A 21,828-nucleotide genomic window follows, 5' to 3' on the forward strand; every position below is an offset into this window, starting at 1 on the left:
TTTGTTTTTTATTTAATAAATAATTTCAGCATATTTATTTATGAATCATCACTTATTAATAATCTCTTATCTTAAATAAATAAAAATATATAAATTAAAACTAATATTTTCGCATTTCGTGCCGTACACCGGAACTCTCGTGTCCTCCGCGAACTCTGCCCGAGCCCCTTTGCAGTGAACACGTCACTATAAGAGTCTCCCGCCGGAAACGTTCGCCCTCTTCTAGTGATCCAACATGGCGGTGAGTACCGGCCCACAGCGCTCAAACGTAAAGATGTAGACGAAATCCGCGATCATCGGCGCTGTGCGGAGAATCTAACCGCTGTTTGGTGTTCAGACACTTAAACCACATCATGAACTCTTAAATTAGAGTCTCATTTATTTAATAAATGTTAAACTTTAACAGTTAAACTTAAAAACCGAGTGATGCTAACAGGCTAGCCACTGGAGAATACGGTCCCGCGTTCACTTGTAGGAATATTGTCATTAAACGCGATATTAGTGCTACTTTACGTCACTGCGGTTGCACAGCAGGCGCGTGTCCACCGTTTGTGAGATTTTTGTGTTAAATTGTGTGTGAGTTGTGTTAAATCCGGACACGTATGAGGCTGTGACAGTGCTAACATGCTAACAGCAGCGGGGATATGCTCGGGCATGTTCTCGTGTGTTGATCTGAGACTGTGGAGGAGTTTGGTGTTGAGGCAGAAGAGCAGCGCCGGGGCTCGTGGGTTTAGAGAGTTTAATAAACTTTTTAAGGTCAAACGGAAGCTGAGTTTACTGTTTTAGTTTGTGACACATTAGTTTACCTGTGCTAACCTGTTAGCACGCTGGAGCTAGCAGGTAGAGTCAACATGGCAGGTGACAAGGTGTGAAAGTTCTTCAGAGACAGATGTTTGTGTGGTGTTGATGGTGCTTAAAGGTGTAAATGGGACCTTCTGTTATATGCTCATTGTTAATATTATTATTATTGTTTTGTGTTCTGCAGGACCAGGGTGAGAAAAAGGAGAACCCCATGAGAGAGCTTCGCATTCGCAAGCTCTGCCTGAACATCTGCGTCGGTGAGAGCGGAGACAGACTGACCCGTGCTGCTAAGGTGCTGGAGCAGCTCACAGGACAGACCCCGGTGTTCTCCAAGGGTGAGTGTTTGTGTGTGTGTGTGTGTGAGAGAGAGAGAGAGAGAGAGACACTTTAGAGACAAACAATCGACCTGAACCTGTTTTATTCTTTTAAATTGAGTCACCAATCAACCGAGAAGAATGAACAACACTCCTATATTACATCACACCAAATTACGCCAATCCTGGCACCACGTCATTGGCTCCCTGCACGTTTTAGAACTGATTTCAAGATTTTACTGATCACTCTTAAGCTCGTCTACATCTAAGGCTGCTGACCCCATACGGGTCCGTCAGCAGCCTTAGATCTGCGGGTTGGTCTCTCTTAACTGTTCTGTGCGGCAGTTTTGTGGGCGCAAACGCCTTGTTGATACCAGGGGTCAGAGAAGAATGGACAGACTGTTTGCAGCTGATAGAAAGACAACAGTAACTCAAATATCCACTGGTTACAACATCTGTGAACACACACCACCACCACCGACTTTCTACAGAGAGGGAACAGCAGCAGAGACCACACTGACACTTTAATAAGCAGCAGGTGTGCCTAATAAAGTGGCCGCTGAGTGTACTGCTGTAAAGTACTTTTTCCCCCATGGTTGCTGTGTCCTTGTAGATGTTTTTGTACGTTTGGGTCCCAGGAAGACGCCAAACTTCTCACTACTTTAGAGGGTAGAACCTCGAGCTGTGGAAGTGCTGACTTTAAGCTTTTGCTGAACGTTAATTTTGCATCCATCACAACGAATAAAGCCAAATTATAGATCTTCCATGAGCTGCTGAACGAGCAGCTGACAGTCATGGTAGAGTTGATAGTTATCACCATATTATATTTAACGTTTTGTTTTTTTCTTTCTGCAGCCCGCTACACTGTGCGATCCTTCGGTATCCGTAGAAATGAAAAGATTGCTGTCCACTGCACCGTCCGTGGAGCCAAAGCAGAGGAGATCCTGGAGAAAGGACTCAAGGTGAGAGACTCACGTTGCTTCATCCTGTTTCGCCCTCGTTCAGTCGTGGGACTCTTCACTTTCCAACTTTGTTTTATTATTGTAGTCCCATCCATGCACTCTTGATTCAGATCAGGGGGAAAACTCTCCCATATCCCCATTTTTAACAGTGAAGTGGAGGTAAACTGAGGAGGGACGGACAGACTAGATGCAGTCAAATATTAAAGTAAAATTACAGTTCAGACAATCACGATAACTACATTTTAAATGTATATGAAGAATGATGAGGAGGATAAAACCAACCTTAGTAGTTTAACCAAAGAGTGATGTGCCCTTTTATTAGAAATTATTAGTAATATTTTAAATTTCAACAGTGAGTGAAAACTATTTCATATGTCAAAGTGAAAGAAAAACAGATGTTATCAGATCAAATAAAGACAGACGGTGATGTTGATCTGTGTTAATTTCAATTTAAAATGTGTCAGGCTGCTGAAACAGCTGATATTGTGACTCTAGATTTGTCAAGATAAACTTGACAAAAACCAACGTGTACGCGTAAAAACTTAAACCTGAATGTCTGAATACTCTGGACTCGATTGACGTTCTTTCTTTCTTTGGCACTAAAACTGATAATAAAAAAATCGCATTTGTGTTAACATGTTGTGAACGTATGACTGTTCCTGTTTCCAGGTGCGTGAGTACGAGTTGAGGAAGAACAACTTCTCCGATACCGGAAACTTCGGCTTCGGTATCCAGGAGCACATCGATCTGGGTATCAAGTACGACCCCAGCATCGGCATCTACGGACTGGACTTTTACGTGGTGAGTGGATCAAAATAAATAAATGTCTCTGTGGAGGTGATTTGTGTCCTCTGTACTGACACGATCAGTTCACTCAACTCCCCACTAAGTGCTCTCTGAAATCACACACTGCCGCCCCGCACTTACGGAAATGACGATCGTATTTCTTCTGCTTATTTCTCCAAAATCTTTCCCAACAACTCTTCTGACTCCTTACACGCCAAAGATCCTTGTGATCCTCTTTTTACATTTATAAAGTGAATCTAGTTGTTGTTGCGCTGCTGTTTCTTTATTTTCCAGTTTGAATAAAGTCCCGCCTCTTCTGCTACGTAGACAAAATGGCGACGGTTGAGTGCGTTGAGTGTTCAGGGGTTCACACTCAACGGTTTACTCACTTCACCGACGTCCGGCGTTAACGCACTTCACCCTCAAAAAAGCCAATATGAGGGTGTGTTGCGAGCAGCTGAAGCCATTTTATTATAGATTATATTTCATCTGTAGTGGTAAATCTGGCTGTGGTTTGTTTTTTAAAGTGCGTACAGCGGTTGAGGTTGTTTGTAAAATATGAAATGTTTTTTTAATTTGTCACGCTAAATTAAAAATGGCTGACTTTTTCTTGTTATCGAGCGTCTTAAAAGTTGGGAGTAAAAACTGACTAATGCTTTGTGCTGAGGGTTTTTATCGTGATGTGATTTGAGGTTTACAGAACAAACACTGCGGCTGAATTAATGTTTTTGTAGAGGATTTATTTGATATCTAATTTGTCAACTTGCTCAGCGGATGATTAACAGGTCGTTAGTTAAATCCTGTCTGAACCAGATGTTTGAGGCAGATCCCGTCCTCGGTCGGACGCCATTTTACTCCTGATTCAGAATCCAAACGTAGACGTGTTCATGTCTTTACCAAATTTAAACAGATTCCATAAAAAGGTTTCTTGTGCAAAAGTTAAGCTGATTTAAATATAATTTGATTAAATATTGTCTTGAGATTTTGTCATAACTGTAAATTTAATCATTTGACTTTTCGGATGTTAAAGAATCCAAACTGGACTTTGCGTAGCTGATAAATCCCTGAATTCTCCCTGAACATTTAGGAAGGAAGGAAGTTTATTGATGCATCTAGTGTTCATGTGTAACAGAAACCGTTCTGAAGCTTTTCTGACGCGTCTCTGTCGTCCCGTCCCTGTGGCGTTCAGGTTCTGGGCCGACCCGGCTTCAGCATCGCCGACAAGAAGCGGAAAAGAGGCCGCATCGGTTTCAGGCACCGCATCCGCAAAGAGGAGGCCATGCGCTGGTTCCAGCAGAAAGTGAGTGTTTCCCTGGTGTTTTCTTCCTATATTAAACATTTTAAGGATAAAAATGATTCATGTTGGAGAATCTGATATTTAATTATTCAACGTTTTCATGATGAGATAAAATTGTTTGTAATGTTTTCTCTGTAATTGTTGTGGATGACTCTTGTTTAATATGATTTAACCTGCTGGTCGTTTTCATGTTGAGCCTTGTTTTGTGTCGATCACGTTCTTATATTTGACTTTTTCTTTCCTCCAGTACGACGGCATCATCCTCCCCGGCAAGTAAAGGACCACCTTTGATGTTTGTAACAAATAAATGGGAAAACTGACTCTTTGGCTCGTGTCGTTACTCTGGTTTTTCCATCGTGTCTGGATTTATAGACTTCTTCTTTCCTGTAACGGTCTCGTCCTCTCAGTTTCCACTAAGACGTTTTAAGGGCCGGTTCAGAGCCGGAGCCCAGATCTTGACCCGGTTCTTCCTGTTTCCACAGCCAAAGAACCGGGTCTCTGTCGGGAAAACTGGTTCCTGAGCGTCTTAGACTCTTAACCGGTCTTGAACCGGCACCGTAAAGTCCCTAATGCTTTAAAAAATGTTAGAATTTGTGTTTTATTCTTGTTTTTTGTCAAAATTACCAATCTTTTAAACGGAACATGTCTTTAGTTTGCTTAATCAACAGAGAAACACGGTTAAAGTTGCGTTGCACAATAATTATTCAGTTCCTTTCAGAAAATCAAAGCTATTAACTCGGCAAGCAAACATGTACATGTGGTGCAACGACAGTTTTCTGCTTCAGCTGCGGTCTTTTGATTCTGACGTTGCCTTTAAAAACATAAATCATAACGTTAACATAAAAATTTGCCCATTATTTAGACGTTTGGGCATTTTGAAATTCAGGGACTTACTTGAGTACAAAGCAAAAAATAAACTTCCTCAAGGAATCAAGACAAAATGATTTAAAAAGCACCAATGGGCTCCCTCCTTTGGGATTGACTTTGGTAATCCACTTGAATGGACTTTACTATGAGAGGAGCTGGTACAGGCGCCAGTAGGTAAGTCTTTAAAACACTTTTAATAAACTCTGGGTTCACTAACTACGTAGTTGGTGCTTTGTTTTCTGTGTAGGGACTCTTCTCATGCTGCTGCAGAGGTTTGCTGTTGTTTTCAGCAGCATTAGTGATTAAAAAAGACGCTTTAATGCCTTCACCGTGCTGCCCCGAGCTAATCAGTTAGCCACGTCCGGCTGTTAGCGACTCTACCAGATTTCTCTGTTAATAGTTCACACGTTAAAAAACTGTCGTAGGTGCTGAAAAAGACCATGGGATAATTTTACGCCAGAATTACACTTTAACTCTGAGGAAGGATCCAAGAGAAGTTCATTCTCTCTGTATTTTGTACTCTGTTTGTACTTCATTGCCTTTATTAGACATGTTTAAGTTGTAGTTATTGGTTTAAACATGATGCTTAAATATGTAAATGACTTTCCATTAGCAGCAAATCAAACCATTGGTTTTTTAAACTCTACTTTTTGATGCAAGATTTAAACAAAAGGACCAAAAATACCTTCAAACTCTTAAAAACGTTCCTCACACCTTCCTTAACTTGGACTCATGGTCACTGTCACTGCTGCACTTTAATTTAACCTCATGTCAGACCTCGGATGATGTTTCCTGCAGCACATGAAGCAGAGTTTAAACCTTTTTGTTGGTGCAAATAAACAAAGAAAGACGGGACTTGTGCTTGTTTTGATCACATCGGCTTTATTCAGTGAAACTCCAGCTCAGAGCGCGTCCACAGACAAATACAGAGGGCCTCATCCAATCAGACGAGCCGGATTAACCTCATTAAGGCTCATGATGAACAGTATTTCTCAGTAACTCAGTAACGTGCAGTCAGGCCTCCACCTGCTGGAGTCTCACGGGTTCTTCAGTTGGTGTTTCGTCTTTTAGTTTCAGTATAAATGATTCGTCTGAGGACGGCGGACGCTTTGAAGCACAAACACAGATGAGCTTTGGGTGGATTTTTCCCTATTTATTGTATTTTTTTGCAGATTTTTATGCATTTTTTTCTTATTTTTCTTTTCTTTTACGTATTATTTTTGCTTTTTCTTGTATTTTCTCTTAAATCTCACCTGTGTTGAGTTCACACCACCTTCCTCCAGCTCTGAATCAGAAATACTTGTTTAATTGTTTTCGCTCCGTTGCACTTATAAAATATTTTAGTTTAAGTACTACATCTATATATATCTTTTAAATAATCCTGTTACATGTGAGCTACGCTACTTCTGACAGATAAAGTAAAATAAATAGAATAAACACGTTTGTTTATGAGAATTATTAAAAGTAGGTTGATGAGGAAACCTGATTATTGCTGTTTTTGTCAGAATTGGCTCATTTTCCCGGCCACACACACACAAACTCTCCTCTCACACACACTCACTCACATTCACACTTGTTTTCACAGTTGAACACACACACACACACACGTAGATACATCTTTGTACACAAACAGCTAGTGGGTTCACAGTGACGCTGTTCCCGTGTTCACGCTTCGCCTCTCGACCTCCACCTGCTCCGCTCTTCTGCAGCTCGTCCCTTTTTCCCACCTTTCTCTTCTCAGTTTCCATCAACGTAAAACCTTCTGAGACCATTTTGGATCATGCAAGCTCTCTTTTCTTCCCCCTCTCAGCACGTACATGCAGGTCTTTCTCTTGTTATTATAATAATGGAGGTCAAATGTCGAGTCAATATATTTTTAGAAACCCTGAAATCTCAGAAAAGGATTCAGGACCAACTCCTCATCTAGACTAAATTAAGTCCAAATTAAACCCTCAATAATCATGTTTTAAATACTTTATATACGCTACATTTATACAACAAATGATAAATATCTTTAATTTTAACTTCTTTAACATATTTCTACAATATCTTGTAGTTAAATATGCGTCAAAGACAAGAATCTTTCTATTGTTCGTTCTGTTTTGTTCGGGTTAATCGTCTTTTTTGTTCTTCATCCTAAATTGTTTTTGTAGTAATTCACAGACTGAAATAATGTGTATTAAAGTGTTTTTTTTTTTCACATACACTTGATATAAGAAACTGTTTAAATAAGCAGAATAAAGAGCAGACATGACCCAGATGTTCTGCAGCGGTTAAACCCGTCTTCTAGTCTCTCCCGTGCGTCCTGTCTCTCTACGCTGTGACCATTTGTGAAGGAGCCGTGCTGCTCTCTCTGCTCCGGTTCTTCCCGACCTGCTGCTGCTCTTCGTGGGCCGGGGTGTTGCGGTGCTGCTGCCGGCGCGGTGCGTGGCGTGGCGGCAGGGTCAGGGTGCAGCAGGACACTCCCACCGTGGGCTCGGGCAGATCCTCCGCCATGGACCAGCTGTCTGTGGTGGGGTCGTACTTCTGGACGGCCGCCTTGTAGCGCTTCTCCGCCTCGTTCCAGCCTCCCAGCAGGTACAGCTTGTCAGCCAGCGGGGACAGGCCGGCGGTGCTCACGCCCAGGAGGAGAGAGGCGGCACGGCTCCAGGCGCCACTCTCCGGGGAGAAGACCTCCACAGAGAGCACGTCCACCCTCTCACCGCCCGGCCCAAGCTGGCTTCCTCCCACCACATACACCTTCCCTCCCAGGGTGGCAGAGCAGTGCCAGCCGCGAGGTGTCTCCATCGGGGCCTTCTCACTCCAGCTGTCGCTTTCTATGTTGTAGCACGCCACAGAGCGGGAGTAGGCACAGTTGATGTACCCACCGGTGACCAGGATGTCTCCAGAGGGCAGGGTGGCGCTGGAGTGGCAGCAGCGCGGCATCTCCATGGGCGCACGCATCTGCCAGGTGTTGGAGGAGGGCAGGTAGCTCTCGGTGGTGGCCAGCAGACCCTCCACGTTGCGGCCCCCGATGGCGAACAGGCGGCCGCCGCTGGCTGCCAGAGAGAAGTGGGTGCGGCGCTGACGCATGCTGGCCAGGTGGAACCAGGTGTTGAAGCGAGGGTCGTATCTGATGGAGGGGAAGGTCAGAAGGTCACGGGCAGAAGGCAGAAGAGTGAAGGTGTGTTCACCTGATGTTGAGGCTCCGCGTGGTTCCGCGTCTCTAAATACGTTTAAGACTTTACATGTTGCATGTTTCTAAATTAATGTGTTTAATCAGATACTGACAATTTCACAGGATGATCGAACAAATACTCGCGTTGGATTAGAGCTGCAACGATTATTCGAGTAGTTGTTGGTCGATTGAATGTCAGAAAATGTCGCACACAAAGCCCAAGATGTTGTTTTGTCCACAACTCAAAGATATCCACTTTACTGTCGCAGAGGAAAAATAACTCAAACCAATTAATCGATCATCAAAATAGTCGCTGATTCATTTGACAGTTAACGACTAATCGTTTAATCTTTGCAGCTCTATTTCGCCATGAGTGTGTGTTCGATCGCTCGGTGTTTCCTGTGTTTATCTCAGACTGCCTCCGACCTGCTGAGGGTGCTGACGGCGTGCTTGGCCTGGTTGCGGGCGTCGTTCTGGTCCTCTCCTCCGGCCACGTACAGGAAGCCGTCCATCACAGCCACGCACTGGTTAAAGCTCTTCGCCGGCAGCTGGGTGAGGTGACGCCAGCTGGCTCCTCCCTCACGGGGGTCCCTCCACAGCACCTGGACGCAGAGGTCAAAGGTCAGGGAGGGATTTTCTTGTGTTTAATAAAGACAACAAACCTAAAGCACCGACCTCGCGGCTGAGAGCTCTCTCGGTGAGTGATGGTCGACCGCCGATGGTGAGCAGAGTCTGCTGACCGGCGCGGACCTGCGTGCGTCGGGACTGCAGGGTGTTCTGCTGGTAGGGCAGCAGGTGGTAGTTCATGGCGTCCACCAGCAGACGGTGACAGTGAGGGTCCATCATCATGCGGGGCACCGGCTGGATCTGACTCACAAGCTCGCTGGCCGGGATCGTCTCAAACCGGATGTGAGACAGAAGCTCTGCGGCCTGAGACTGACGAGAGGCGTCGAAGTCCAGCCACCTCATGGCCAACTGGGGGCAGACATTTACAGTGGATATAATATATAATATGTAAAAACACAGATAAATAAAATCAGATATAAGAAAGAAAGAGACAATAAAGTAAAGTCATAATAAAAAATCCGGACAATAGCGTCTCGGTGGCGACAGACTCACATTCGGTCCAGTTTATAAATACGATCGCTGCTTCTCTCAGCTGTCTGTACGAGAATAAACAAGCTCTCTGTAAGTTATGTGCGGTAGCTTCAAATAAGACGATCTATAGAGTGCTACATAGTATCAGTCATGTTCTTCGCCAAGGTGCAGTCGAAAGAGATGCGTTTAAGTCTGCAGAGGAACAATTTCTGCCTTCTGAATGTGGATGCAGAGCTCGATCCACCATTCGGGAGCCAGGACGGCAAACAGTCGTGACTTAGTCGAGTGACTGTGTTCTCTCTTCACGTGTACAGTGACGTATACGTGGTGTTTTCCGCTCTCAGTCCGCCTGCAGTTGACTGACTGACTGACTGACTTCCTGGATCTGTGCGACGCTCTAAGCAGCTGGTCTGCGGTCTGTTTTTAGGTCTGGATGAAAATAGCAGGAAGGCCCAAAGGGTCCTGGAAGACCTGGCATTTCTCCTCCGTCAGGATATCAGAAGCAAATGTGTTTACTTCGCAGCGTATCCTGTTTCAAGCTACATGTTCATCGACAGATTTCAACATCTGACCTTTTAAAAGACAAAGTTTGACCTCTGACCTGGAAGGCGACGACTTCTGAAGGCAGCAGCAGCGAGTCGTCCTGCAGGAAGGCGGAGATCTGCTCCAGGGTCAGCTGGGTGAACAGCGGCGTGTCTGCGAACTGCACAAAGTTCTCCAGGACGAAGCGGCGGGCGGCGTCGCACACCGGCACCAGACCGTAGGCCGCAGCGATGTTCCAGATGTAGACGCAGGTCTGCACGTTGAGCTCGGCCAGCAGGAAGTCCATGCACATCTTGAGGAGCTGAGGGATCTGAAGGGTGGCGGCGGCAGAGGCGGTGCAGCCGATGGTGTAGAGGGACATGTGGACGCGACCCAGGTAGGCGAAGGTGATGACATTAGCGAGGCCTGCGAACAGAGCGAGACGGACTTTTGATCTGAAACCAAATATCTGTCAGGAAGTCGAAACAAAGCCTGGTGGACCAGAGGAACTAAACCCTTCAAACGTGAATTATTTTATTTAAATCCTTCAAGATTTTAGCTTTTTAACGCATCAGTGGCTCTAAGATGCTTACAACTCTTTGTTCTTTTTTTTTTAAGGAGAATGAGCAGAACACCGCCATCTAGTGTCTCAAGATCATAGTCGTAACCACAAAACATAATTCCAGCAGTCGGGTTGCCAGGTTGGTCAGACCCGGTCCAGTACAGGAGATCAGAGTTTGTTTGAACCCATCCTCTCCAGCAAATTGCACCATAAACAACAAGTATTAGAGGACAGTTACCGTTAGCCGTTAGCATTAGCCGCTACAGCTAAGTAAACGTGAAAGTTAGTTTACTGATCAAGGAGAAACGTAGCCATTTGGGCGTGTGTTTTAATGTCGTTGAACTAATTTCTCTCAGTCCATTAAGTGAATATTTCACCTATATTAACTCAGGTCACTCAGCTGATGCAGGATTGGCAAACTCCATTTCACCCAGTGCCAGCCTACAGTAGCTGCACCCAACAACAATAAACCCTGGAAACCAGCAATGCCCAACGCTATTGGCAGCTACAATGTAAACAAAAGGTGACAGAAAGTCATTGTCAAACCCGTACAAAACATTTGAAATATTAATTCAGACTAAATATATTTTTTATGGAAAATAAATACTTTCATTCTGTGCCCCTCAAAACGCCCGTAGGTGCATTATTCCTTTAAAAAATATAGCTTTTAATAAAAATTCTACATATTCAGCCTTTAATCTGGTGAGTATTTTCATAATTAATTAATCGTTCAGACAATAAAATGTCGATAACGTCCGTCACATTTCAGATTCAAATCTAATTTTCTTTTTTGTCCGATCAGAACTAAAAAATATTCAGTTTATTGTGAAATAACTCACAGAAAAACACCAAATACTCACAATTGACAAGCTAACAATAAAAATTTGAGGCTAGAAAAATGACTTTATTTAATAATTATGTTTGAAAATTACTAGGATTAATTAAGCTGCGCCATCTTGTTTTTGACAACAAAGTGTAATAAATAAAATTACAAAACATTTAGCCAAAAAATAAATAAATAGTTGCTGATTAATTTTCTGATAATGAACCAATCGTTTTCCTATTTTCTGCTACTTTTCTGCAGGTTAACGTTATTTGCCATCTTGACTCAAAGTTAAAGGAAAGTCCTGGAGGTTCGACTGAATAATATTTTATTTAAATTACATATTTAATTATATTATATATATTTGTATTTAAAGCGACCACACAAATAACCTGAGCTGGGTGATTTACCTAGAGGGGAGAGGGAGGGCAGCTCCAGGCGCTTCATGCCCGGGTCTTTGGCCAGAATCTCTCTGAAGTACTGACTGACGGAGGAGAGGACCAGCTTGTGGACGTCGAAGGCTTTGGTCTTACAGGCCAACTCCAGGTCCGTCAGGAACCTGAGCAGGAAAAACACGACAACCAACGACAGAATTCACTGCAGATGAAACAAAGTGGTGACGGAGGAGAAAACAATAACTGTGTGACAATAGAGAGGGATCTATAGAGTATTTTATCATAATTGTATTTTATCAGAATTGTGTCATTATTGAAATTGTATTGTAATTGTACCATATTGTGATTGTGTTACAGTATATCGTAATTATATTGTATCACAACTGTAGGGTATCATAATAACTGTATACTGTAACATAATTGTACTGTATCGTCATTATATTATCGTAATTGTAATGTATCATCATTCTATCGTATTGTATTGAAATTGTTCCATATTGTGATTGAGTTACAGTATATTGTAATTATATTGTATCGCAACTGTAGTGTATCGTAATTATATAATATCATAATGAACCGTATTGTAATTACATTGTATTCGCAATTGTATTGTATCGTAATTATATTTTATTGTAATTGTACTATATCTTTATTATATTGTATTGTATCGCAATTGTACCATATCATGATTTGGTTACAGTATATCGGAATTACATTGTATCACATTTGTATTGTTTCGTTATTCTATTTGATCGTAATTGTACTGTATCTTTATTATATTGTATTGTATTGTATTGTATCGTAATTTTATCGTAAATGTAACGTATCATAATTGTATTGTATCATATTAAAATTGTATCATAATAATAAACATATCGTAATTGTATCAAAACTGTATTGAAAATGTATCGTAGCTGAACCATATTATCATTATTATAATCTATCGTAATTAATAATAAAGTCATATTGTATTGTATCGTGCCGTAATTGAAAAGTAACGTAATTGTATCATAATTATATCTGTTTTACTGTTAAAGCATCCGTCACAATACGATACGATACGATACGTATCAGAACCCACTTCTCCTGCCGCATCTTGCTGAGTTCCTCCAGCAGGGCGCTGCCGTGCAGGGGTCGTGTCAGCTCGCTGCCCAGGCCGAGGCCTCGCTCCCCGGGCTTGATGACCGGCGGCGGCAGCGGCAGGTTGAGGCTGTTCAGCTGAGCGATGTCCAGCGCCGCCATCTGCTCGATCTTCTTCACCGCGCTCTCCACCACCACCACGCCGTCACCACGGCTCTCCACCTTCAGCTGGGTCGGGACCGTCTCCATGGCGACCTGGGAGATGGTCTCCATGGCGGGCTTCTTCTGGCGGGAAACCTTCTTCTTGGGGGCCATCGTTGAACTGTCGAGGTGGTTTTTTTGTAGGTTTACTACAGTAAATGGTTTTATACGGTCAGTAAAGTGTACTGAGTTTACTCTGACACAGTTTTCACCTTGAAAAGGTTTCTGACTCTGACGTAAGTGCTTTGGCTGGAGGTTGTAGCTGAGAATGGTTTAATGGTTGAACTGGTTTAATGGTTTAATGGTTTGATGGTTTAATGGTTTAATGGTTTAATGGTTTGATGGTTTGATGGTTGGACTGGTTTGAGTTTTCGTTGGTGGTTTCACTTCAGCACAGCACACAGCACCTGAAAAAGAAGGAAATGACAGATGATTAAAGTAAAAGTAATTTGTAACGTGAACACAAACCATCAACCATTTGAGCTTTAAGTGTGTGTGTGTGTGTGTGTGTGTGTGTGTGTGTGTGTGTGTGTGACATCTTCTCTATCTGCTTTACTCCTGATCATCTCTCCTCTTGTCTGTCTGCCTTTTTGCGTACTTTCTTGTTTGTATGATAGAGATAACTCTATTTCTGTCATGGCTCATTCATGATATCAATAAAACACTGGTTATAATATCAAGAATCATTGACAGCCAAGGGATTTTAGGGCACTTTGAGCACATTTTGTCGTCCATCTGCAGGCACAAATAGTGGAAACCGGTTATAGAAAAGAAAGTTTCAGCAACAACAACAGATTTCTGTCTTTTGGACAAGGATGCTCTCAACTGCTGCCTTCTTCTGTGATACTAGACAAAACTGCTGGGATATCAAATAACTGATGTGAATGTGTGTGTGTGTGTGTGTGTGTGTGTGTGTGTGTGTGTGCGCGCGTGTGTGTGCGTGTACTTGTACATCTCTCTTTGTGAGGACTAAATCCGAAATTCAACCAAAAGAGTGAAGACATTGTTGAAAGTGAGGACATTTTTGGGGGTTAAGATTTGGTTTTAATTTCCAGGTCTGAATAAAGGTTAGATTAGTGTTAAAACACAGACCCCATAATTATCAAACTGTCTTTAAAAGAAACCTGTTTGAGTTATTCAAAAGCCCCACTTCGAAAGAATAAATATTGTGTAATAAAATAATGGTTTAAAAGAGATTAAAGGAGTCACTGGACATGATGGTCAGTGGGAGTTTGATTTCTTTATCTCCCACAACCTCTCACAATTTAAAGAAACACCCCTGTGTATGTTGGTATGACCATTTATTTTGTGTAATTTAATATATAATATATAATAAATAACAATTCAATTAAATATTTAATGATTTATCAGCATTAGAAATAGTTTCTAAATGCTCTATGTTAATTATCTAATGTTAAATGTGTGTAGTTAAATACAGAAGTGTAACAGTAATCAACAATCTCTTTCAACCCCTTTAAAATGTTCAGTTATCTCTCCTTTGGTATCTTGAACTATTGAAGAGAAATGTTTTCCTCAAAACAAACAGTGTGTTTTTAATAAACAGCTGCCTGGAAAATGTTTTCAGATGTTAAATCACAGCGTCAAGGTCTCCACAGGACACAACGAGCCCAGCGACAGATGCACATTTCTCTGCTAATCTCCAAACATCACAACACAACAACACACGGACGACACCTTTTCTAAATCCAGCTGAGGATCACCTACAAACTGTGTGTGTCTGTGTGTGAATGACAGGAGCGAGTGTGCAGAGAAGAAGCTCAGGGTCGGGTTTTGTTGTTTACTGCCCTGCGTTTAATGCAACTGAAGAATCTAATTCACGATCACGATGAGCCGTGGTTTGCAAACTGCAGCAGATCCGTGAAGAGAGGGGAACAAATGAATGCAGATACAGACTAATTCAATTCAATTAAATTATATTCATAGTGCCAAATCATAACAAAAGTTATTTCAGGACACTTTACAGAGTAGGTAAAGACCACACTCTATGACTTATTTATGATTTACACAGACCCAACAATTCCCTCGTAGAGTACGATGAGGCTCAAATAAACAAATAGGAGAAATGGTGAGTGTTGAGTTTACACATAAACTTTGTTTGTCATCCGTTTCTGTCTCACGAGATCTGCTAAAGGTTGAGTAAGTAGAATTTTTATTAAAAGCTGTATTTAAAAATAATAATAACACATCCACAGGTGTTTTGAGGGGTACATAATGAAAGTATTGCTTTTCCATAAAAAATATATTTAGCCTGACTTAGTATTTAAATAAATTGTACCAGCCAATAGCATCAGGCATTGCTGGTTGCCAGGGTTGTCCGTTGTTCCGCGCAGCTACTGTGGGCTGGCACTGGGTGAAGCGAAGGGTGCGTTATTTGTCCGAGCAGCTGAGTGACCTGAGACCAAGCATTCACTCAGTGGACTGAGATTAAAGAGTTTAACAGCATTAAAACAAACGCCGAAATGGCTGCGTTTCTCCTCATTTGGTAAGCTCACTTTCATGTTTACTCAGCTGTAACAGCTAATGGCTAACAGCTAACAGCTAATGCTAACTGTCAGTCAAACTCCTCTGCAATACTTGTTTTTATGGTGTGATTTGGTTCAAACAGACTCTGGTCTACTGTAGTGGGCCAGGTCTGACCAACCTGGCAACCCGACTGCTGGAATTATGTTTTGTTGTGGAGTTTTTATGGCGTTGTTCTGCTCATTCTTCATATTCAACCTTTAACATGAATAAAGCATGCACATATAACTTTTCATCCATCCAAATGACGTTCAATCCACTTTCAAACGAGGCCGCTCACTTATGAGACAGGAAGTGTGTATCATGTTGTTTCATTGGCGCCGTACAGAGAATCTTAATATCTACATAGCACATGTACAGGAGCACAGAGTCGGCCATGTTGCTACAGTAGCCCAGAACGGACAAACCAACCAGAGAGGACCTTTGACGTTTTAAAGTTACCTGAAGGTCACCGTAGATTCTGCGCGCTTTGAAAGGAAGTGGTGAAGTGAGAGTATTCAGCTGGTTACATCTGCAACCTCACCCGCTCGATGCTACGAAATCCTACACACTGATCCTTTAGGTCTAGTAAATAATAATGAACCATTCTTGAGTTTTATACTCTTGAAACAACTTTACAACTTTGCTAAATCTATTCTACATTAATTTCTGGCAGATTCCTTATTTAACTGAAGCCGTCAGTCTCTATTTATGAACACAAACTAAATAATTTGATCGTTTCTGACCTCAGTAACCTCATCTGGTGGCCTTTTTTAAAATATTACTGACAATGCTGATTATACCAGACGCTTCTGAGCACAAACATGTACATGACTCTGTCCACCCCTCCTCCTCCAACGCTCTGTGTCTGAACTTGGCTCTTTTTAAATAGCACCCATTGGCTCACGGGGCCAGCGGGCTCCACACATGGTCAGACCGGGGGGACGGAGACAGGATCGCACAGGACGGAGCAGCAGCTGTTGTGGGTGTCATATGAAGAGGAGGGAGCTGTTACAGACCATACAGGCTACTTGTTGATGTTTCTTAACAGTTGAAACAGCAACGTCCAGCAGCCAGGACGCTGTATGACCTCATTACACCGCAAATGAACAGAGAAGAAGTTATTTGTTATTTGTTGTTGTGCAGAGGCCAAGAGTTTCAGTGAACGTGAGCCTCTTAGTGTAAAGATCACAGAGGCACGGAGCGATTTACAACATGTGTGGGGGTGACACCGGAGCCAGGACGATGGCAAAAACATCACTGATTCATGCAAAAACAACTATAATACGTCCCGTCTTTACTAATGAGCAGTAAAATATTAATACGCACAGCTTCTGTGGACTTTGATAAGATTTTCCCAAAGCCTTGCTCACCCCAGGGACGATATTTCCACATATTTTCTGCTTTTTCACAACTTTTCTGACTCATATCTGTTAAACAACAGGGACCTCAGCACTGTAGAGTTGTAGAAATATGAGGCTTGGACCCAGAACTAGTACTTTGAAAGGGCGTCACGTCACGTCTTAAACATCGGATATTATGCCACCTTTACTTCCTCCTTACTAAGGCTACAAGAGGTCGTCGCCTAACAACAGACGTAACAGGCTGTCCTCGTTCTCTGTCCGTACAGAGTCCTATGAAACGTAAAGCACTGTGATTTGTGAGTAATCCACATATTATAGAAACTACATCCGGATCAAAGAAGGAAAGCAGGTGACGTAGTATAAGAGTTAAATCGGGGTGGTGGATGTGTCCCAAAACAAATGATTTTCCCCGTCTGTGTCTTGGAAGTACTAAACCGAACCTCAAACCTTTTTTTCTAATCTGAACCAAGTCGTTTGGCGCCTTCACATAACCATCACGGTCACTTACTGGTCACCATTTCACAGTATTTAAAGAAATGCAATGTATCGTAAGAAATACAAACCTGTTGATGAGAACATGTTAAGTGTAAATTTCGGTTATACGATACGTACACGTAATACAACATTAACTTCTTGCACAAACGACTTATGCGGCTGTTTTTTTGGGGAGTGCGGTCCGTTAAAGGGAGAGTTTTGACTCATTCGATACTTTTATCTCTTAACGAACTATTTAAATGTATCTGAGGTTTGATGGAAATCAATCAATGAACCTCTGGTTTGATCTTTAACAGTGCGTTGTCTTCTATAAGTTCATCATTTGTTCATAAAGTTACTGTAACTGTTAAACAAAACTCACATATAAGTAAAGTACTACAGGCGTACTTGGGTAAATGTTCCTTGGGACTTTCACCTCTGAAGATAATTTCTATTATGTGTTAAATCAAAGTGTCTTGGCGACGTTTCAGACAAACAAACCACTCCAGTGATTCTGCGGTATGAAAATAATCTCTGCGCGTATCAGCCTTCAGAAATATCTGGGCCCAAGGTTAGTGCAGGAGCAGCTGCCGTGTCATCCAGACCTCACCACAGTCAGATATACTGTAACTAACGACAGCGTCTGCTTTCAAAACAACACAACTGAGTACACACAAGACCAGTTTACACCACTGACAAACAATCGGATAATGTTCTTTCTTATAAGCTTAATTTCCTAATGTAGTTTATCTCTAATTACAGGTAGAACAAGTTGTAATGGATGCACTCATAATGATTTTAATTAAGTTTTAATGTTAGATAAACCAGCAGAGTTAAGTCACAGGCTGAACATGCAGAAAGTAGTTTTTGGATTGATTTTGTGTGTCACAGTAGGGCGCCTTTATTCATATATGTAGGTTATTTCCATCTTTCTTTATGAAATAAACATAAAAGTAGCAGGTCAGAGTCATTTTTTAAGAATAAAAAGTCAAAATGATCTGATTCCAGCTTCTTAAATGTGAATATTTTCTGGTTTCTTTCCTCCTCTCTGACAGTAAACCCTAGATGACGTCCCTAAATGTCTCGTTTTGTCCACAACTCAAACATATAGGGTTTACTGTCAGAGAGGAGGAAAGAAACCAGAAAATATTCACATTTAAGAAATGGGAATCAGAATTTTGACTTGTTTTTCCTTCGAAAATGACTCCTACCTGCTATTTTTAAGTTTAAAGATAGAAATAACCCACATATACAAATAAAGGTGCCCTACTATCAGCTTTTGACTAAACTCTGCTGGTTTATCTAACATTAAAACATAATTATAATCAAAACGAGACATTTAGGGACGTCATCTTGGGCTTTGGGCAACACTGTTCAACATGTTTACTACCATATAATTTAAAATAATCGACAATGAAAACAATGGTTCATGCAGCCCTAGTTTAAAGTAATTTAACGATATTGAAACTGTATTTGAGTGGTTCTTCTTCTATGTTTGACGTTCCAAGGAGAAGTTAAAGCAACGAAATGATTAATTTGTGGTTACGTATGTTGATGTGTGTGTGTGTGTGTCTTAATCCAAACTGAAGAATAAACAGTTTTGGTGCGTAAGTAAAGGAGAAGGGTGGTAATCGAAGCAGCCTGCGTTTTATTTTTAGACCCTGACCTCAGCGTGAATCTGCTCCGAGAGTTTGAAGCTCTGCAGAGAAGTCGACAACTGACACGAAGCGCCGTGAAGCTTCAGTCATCCGTGTTTTTAAGGAACGATAACTGTGCTTCCAAGGTAAATGACATAATTAATGGCTTTGAACTGGCGAGCTGCCCGTACAACCAAACACTTATCCAAACTTTATGTATAAACATGAGATCTATAACTTTTCATCAATCTCAAATAATTGCATTTCCTCCTCAGTGTTTTCAAGAAGCCAAAATATTCTGGATACGGGCGCCGCCATGTTGTAATTTTGCAACCAGAGTCCGTGCAGTAGGGACGGCTGTCAATCATGACGTTTTACCATTTTTATCGCATTAAATAACTGATATTAAAAACAAACTTACAAGAATGAACACTTGAATAAATGTCAGCATGAAAACGGACAGAAACGGTTTTTGGAGAAATTTATTTGACGTGTACTTTGAGTTTTTTGTAACATGAAGGGGGCGGGACTTATGACCTACACTGCAGCCAGCCACCAGGGGGCGATCCAGATGTTTTGGCTTCACTTTTGGAGAACTGTCTTTAAACCAAGCCCCTAACACAGCGACTTCCTGTTTGATCCTAGTCAGGAAGTGCCAAAAACTGCAGTTCTCTGAGTGTCCACTAGGGGCAGGTTTCATAACAGAGCAGTTTCTCATTGACCCCCATGTTAAACAAGTCCTTTCACATCATCATTAAACTTGTTTAAGGCCTGGGACAAAATAACTTTCTAGTCTGTGTGTTTAGGTCATATCTCCATGACAACACTGAGGGGGGTGAATGAGTTCGTTCCAGGCTAGTTTTTATTTTTTTGGAGGTTAAAGTTTATGAATAATTAGGGGCGTGGCCTCTTGAGTGACAGCTAGCCTCTGGCCCTCACTTCTCCTCGGAGGTAAACGTCAGCCAGGTGGACGTACGCCCTCCCCCCAGCGTCACATACATGCCCTTTTTTGGGGAAAGAAAATGAGGCGGAGTCAAAGTCTATGATTTAAACCTTGATGTTGCTCTCTGGTTGCCTAGGAAACTTAACATCACACCTTTCGTAGGCTAAACCGGTCACATAATGGTAGTTTTTTGTGCCTAAACAGACACCAAAAGCAACGGTCCACTTCTAGTTCGTCCCCGTCACGCGGTTGACTTGCGTTACGTTAAATTCTCTGAACGTGTGTAAACCACGTCATCTAACCAAACACCGATAAGAACAGCAGGTTTAGACTTTTTTTATTCTTTAGGACTGCAGCACTGTCTCGACGATAAGCGACCGTAAAACCAAAACAAAGCGCTAAAAGAAGCTAAAACGTGCCGCAGAGTTGCAAGGACTGCTGCTGAGTTCCCAAATCTTAATAAAACATTATGCGCTTTACGGAGGCGGTGCTAACTGCAGGTCTGTTGTTGTACCTCCACCACGTCTGTCGCTTTGCGGATGAATTCCTCTTTTATCTCAGGAGTGTATAAATAGGCGCTGACACATACAACATGTACTGCGTGTGTGTGTGTGTGTGTGTGTGTGTGTTTTACAGCGAAGCGAGCACCCTCATGCAGTAACATCGGCACGCCAACTGGCAACTACTTCACATTGTTTCCATTGAGCAGTTAAATATAAACATTGGTATAAATGACTTATTAATACAGTCATGTCATTAAACCTTGTGGAAGAAGGTTCAAGTAGGGGTGCAAAGTATTATTTGGCAGCGTGGTTTCTTTCAATATATCATATTTTATTTGAATATTACTTAAAATGTTGCAGCTGTAGGTTTTTTTATGGTTTCTTTGCTCCTCTCTGACATTAAACTGAATATATTTGAGGACAAAACAAGACTTTTTAGGACGTTTTTGGTCATTGTCTGCCATTTTTTGACCAAAGAAGTGATCAAATAATAGAGAAAATGATCGTCAGATTAATCGACAAAGGAAATAATCATTAGTTGGTGCTCTGTGATGGAGGTGGAGCTAAATATAACTGCTACTTTATTTACAGGTGGATGGTTAAATATAATTAAGTGTCATATTTCATAAACTAACCATATGTTAATTAGTAACTCCAGATAAACAAAGTAAAGTAAAAGTCAAGTAGGTACTTTAACTTAAACAAAGTGTTTATTTCAATTAACTTTAGTGTTAATAAAGTGGGGATTTTAAGCTGCAATGCGGTAAATTAAACGTGTTTTTACCTCTTTCTCCCTCCTGGTTCCTGCTCTTCCTTCCTTCCTGTTTCTTTCTCAGTTTCTCTCTTTTAAACTCTTTCTTTTCTTTGTTGTTGCTTTCTAACAGGTTTCTCTTTGCGTCGTCCGTCTGTCCTCTGTCAGTCTGTCAGGGTGCTGTGTGTGTGTGAGTGTGTTTGTGTGTGTGAGTGTGTGTCAGGGGTCCAAACCAACGCTGTGACGTAGGTTTCGACGCCCCCTCTGCTCTCGTAAACCTCTCAGATCCAACTACGCCCCCCTGAGCTCACACCAGACCCTCTTCAGTCCTCTCCCACCTCCATTTCCAAATACAGGCACTCCTCGTCGCCCTCCCCTCCAAAAATACCCCATAAGAGGCCGACTCTCCCCAGGGACCCCGCCTCACCCCCTCAGGCCCCGGGTGTCAGGTTTAAACCAACACAACCGGAGTATCTGCACTGTTTAAAACACTGTGTCACCTGATACATTAAAGCAGGAACGCAGGTGCACTTAAATTGGGAATGAATGGGAATATATGGAAATGAATGTGAATATATGGGAATTAATGGCGATGTATCTGGGAATTAATGAGAATATATGGGAATTAATGAGAATATAAGTGGGAATTAATGAGAATATATGGGAATTAACAGGGATATATCTGGGAATAATGTGAATATATGTAAATTAATGGGAATATATGGGAATTAACAGTGCTATATCTGTGAATTGATGGGAATATATGTAAAT

At 41.8% G+C, this 21,828-nt stretch overlaps 2 protein-coding genes across 2 annotated transcripts; one reads left to right on the forward strand and one right to left on the reverse strand.

Annotated features, from left to right (window-relative positions):
• The first annotated feature begins 173 nt into the window (after window positions 1-173).
• On the forward strand, window positions 174-4,480 carry rpl11 (ribosomal protein L11). The gene is made up of 6 exons (XM_083925107.1): window positions 174-241; window positions 986-1,136; window positions 1,971-2,077; window positions 2,747-2,878; window positions 4,053-4,163; window positions 4,408-4,480. Exons 1-6 carry the CDS (start codon window positions 236-238, stop codon window positions 4,435-4,437), a joined length of 537 nt encoding a protein of 178 aa, XP_083781233.1. The 5' UTR covers window positions 174-235; the 3' UTR covers window positions 4,438-4,480.
• Window positions 4,481-5,889: 1,409 nt separating this feature from the next.
• Window positions 5,890-21,279, reverse strand: klhl43 (kelch-like family member 43). The gene is made up of 7 exons (XM_083925690.1): window positions 21,091-21,279; window positions 12,666-13,272; window positions 11,600-11,748; window positions 9,884-10,230; window positions 8,860-9,159; window positions 8,611-8,786; window positions 5,890-8,139 (listed from the first exon to the last, which is right to left on the reverse strand). Exons 2-7 carry the CDS (start codon window positions 12,977-12,979, stop codon window positions 7,341-7,343), a joined length of 2,085 nt encoding a protein of 694 aa, XP_083781816.1. The 5' UTR covers window positions 12,980-13,272; window positions 21,091-21,279; the 3' UTR covers window positions 5,890-7,340.
• Between the last annotated feature and the right edge of the window lie 549 nt (window positions 21,280-21,828).

The sequence above is a fragment of the Echiichthys vipera genome (genome assembly GCF_963691815.1).
Source record: "Echiichthys vipera genome assembly, chromosome: 13".
NCBI lineage: Eukaryota > Metazoa > Chordata > Actinopteri > Perciformes > Trachinidae > Echiichthys > Echiichthys vipera.

What these genes read in the sequence shown, in the direction of transcription:
- rpl11 (XM_083925107.1), top strand. An exon ending in TCCTGGAGAAAGGACTCAAG is followed by an intron (nt 2,078 to 2,746) that starts GTGAGAGACTCA and finishes TCCTGTTTCCAG; the next exon opens with GTGCGTGAGTACGAGTTGAG. An exon ending in ACGGACTGGACTTTTACGTG is followed by an intron (nt 2,879 to 4,052) that starts GTGAGTGGATCA and finishes TGTGGCGTTCAG; the next exon opens with GTTCTGGGCCGACCCGGCTT.
- klhl43 (XM_083925690.1), bottom strand. Translation starts at nt 12,979, where the DNA reads ATGGCCCCCAAGAAGAAGGTTTCCCGCCAGAAGAAGCCCGCCATGGAG. An exon ending in GCCCTCCCTCTCCCCTCTAG is followed by an intron (nt 10,231 to 11,599) that starts GTAAATCACCCA and finishes CTCTGTTCGCAG; the next exon opens with GCCTCGCTAATGTCATCACC. An exon ending in GCCGTCAGCACCCTCAGCAG is followed by an intron (nt 8,140 to 8,610) that starts GTCGGAGGCAGT and finishes CCCCTCCATCAG; the next exon opens with ATACGACCCTCGCTTCAACA.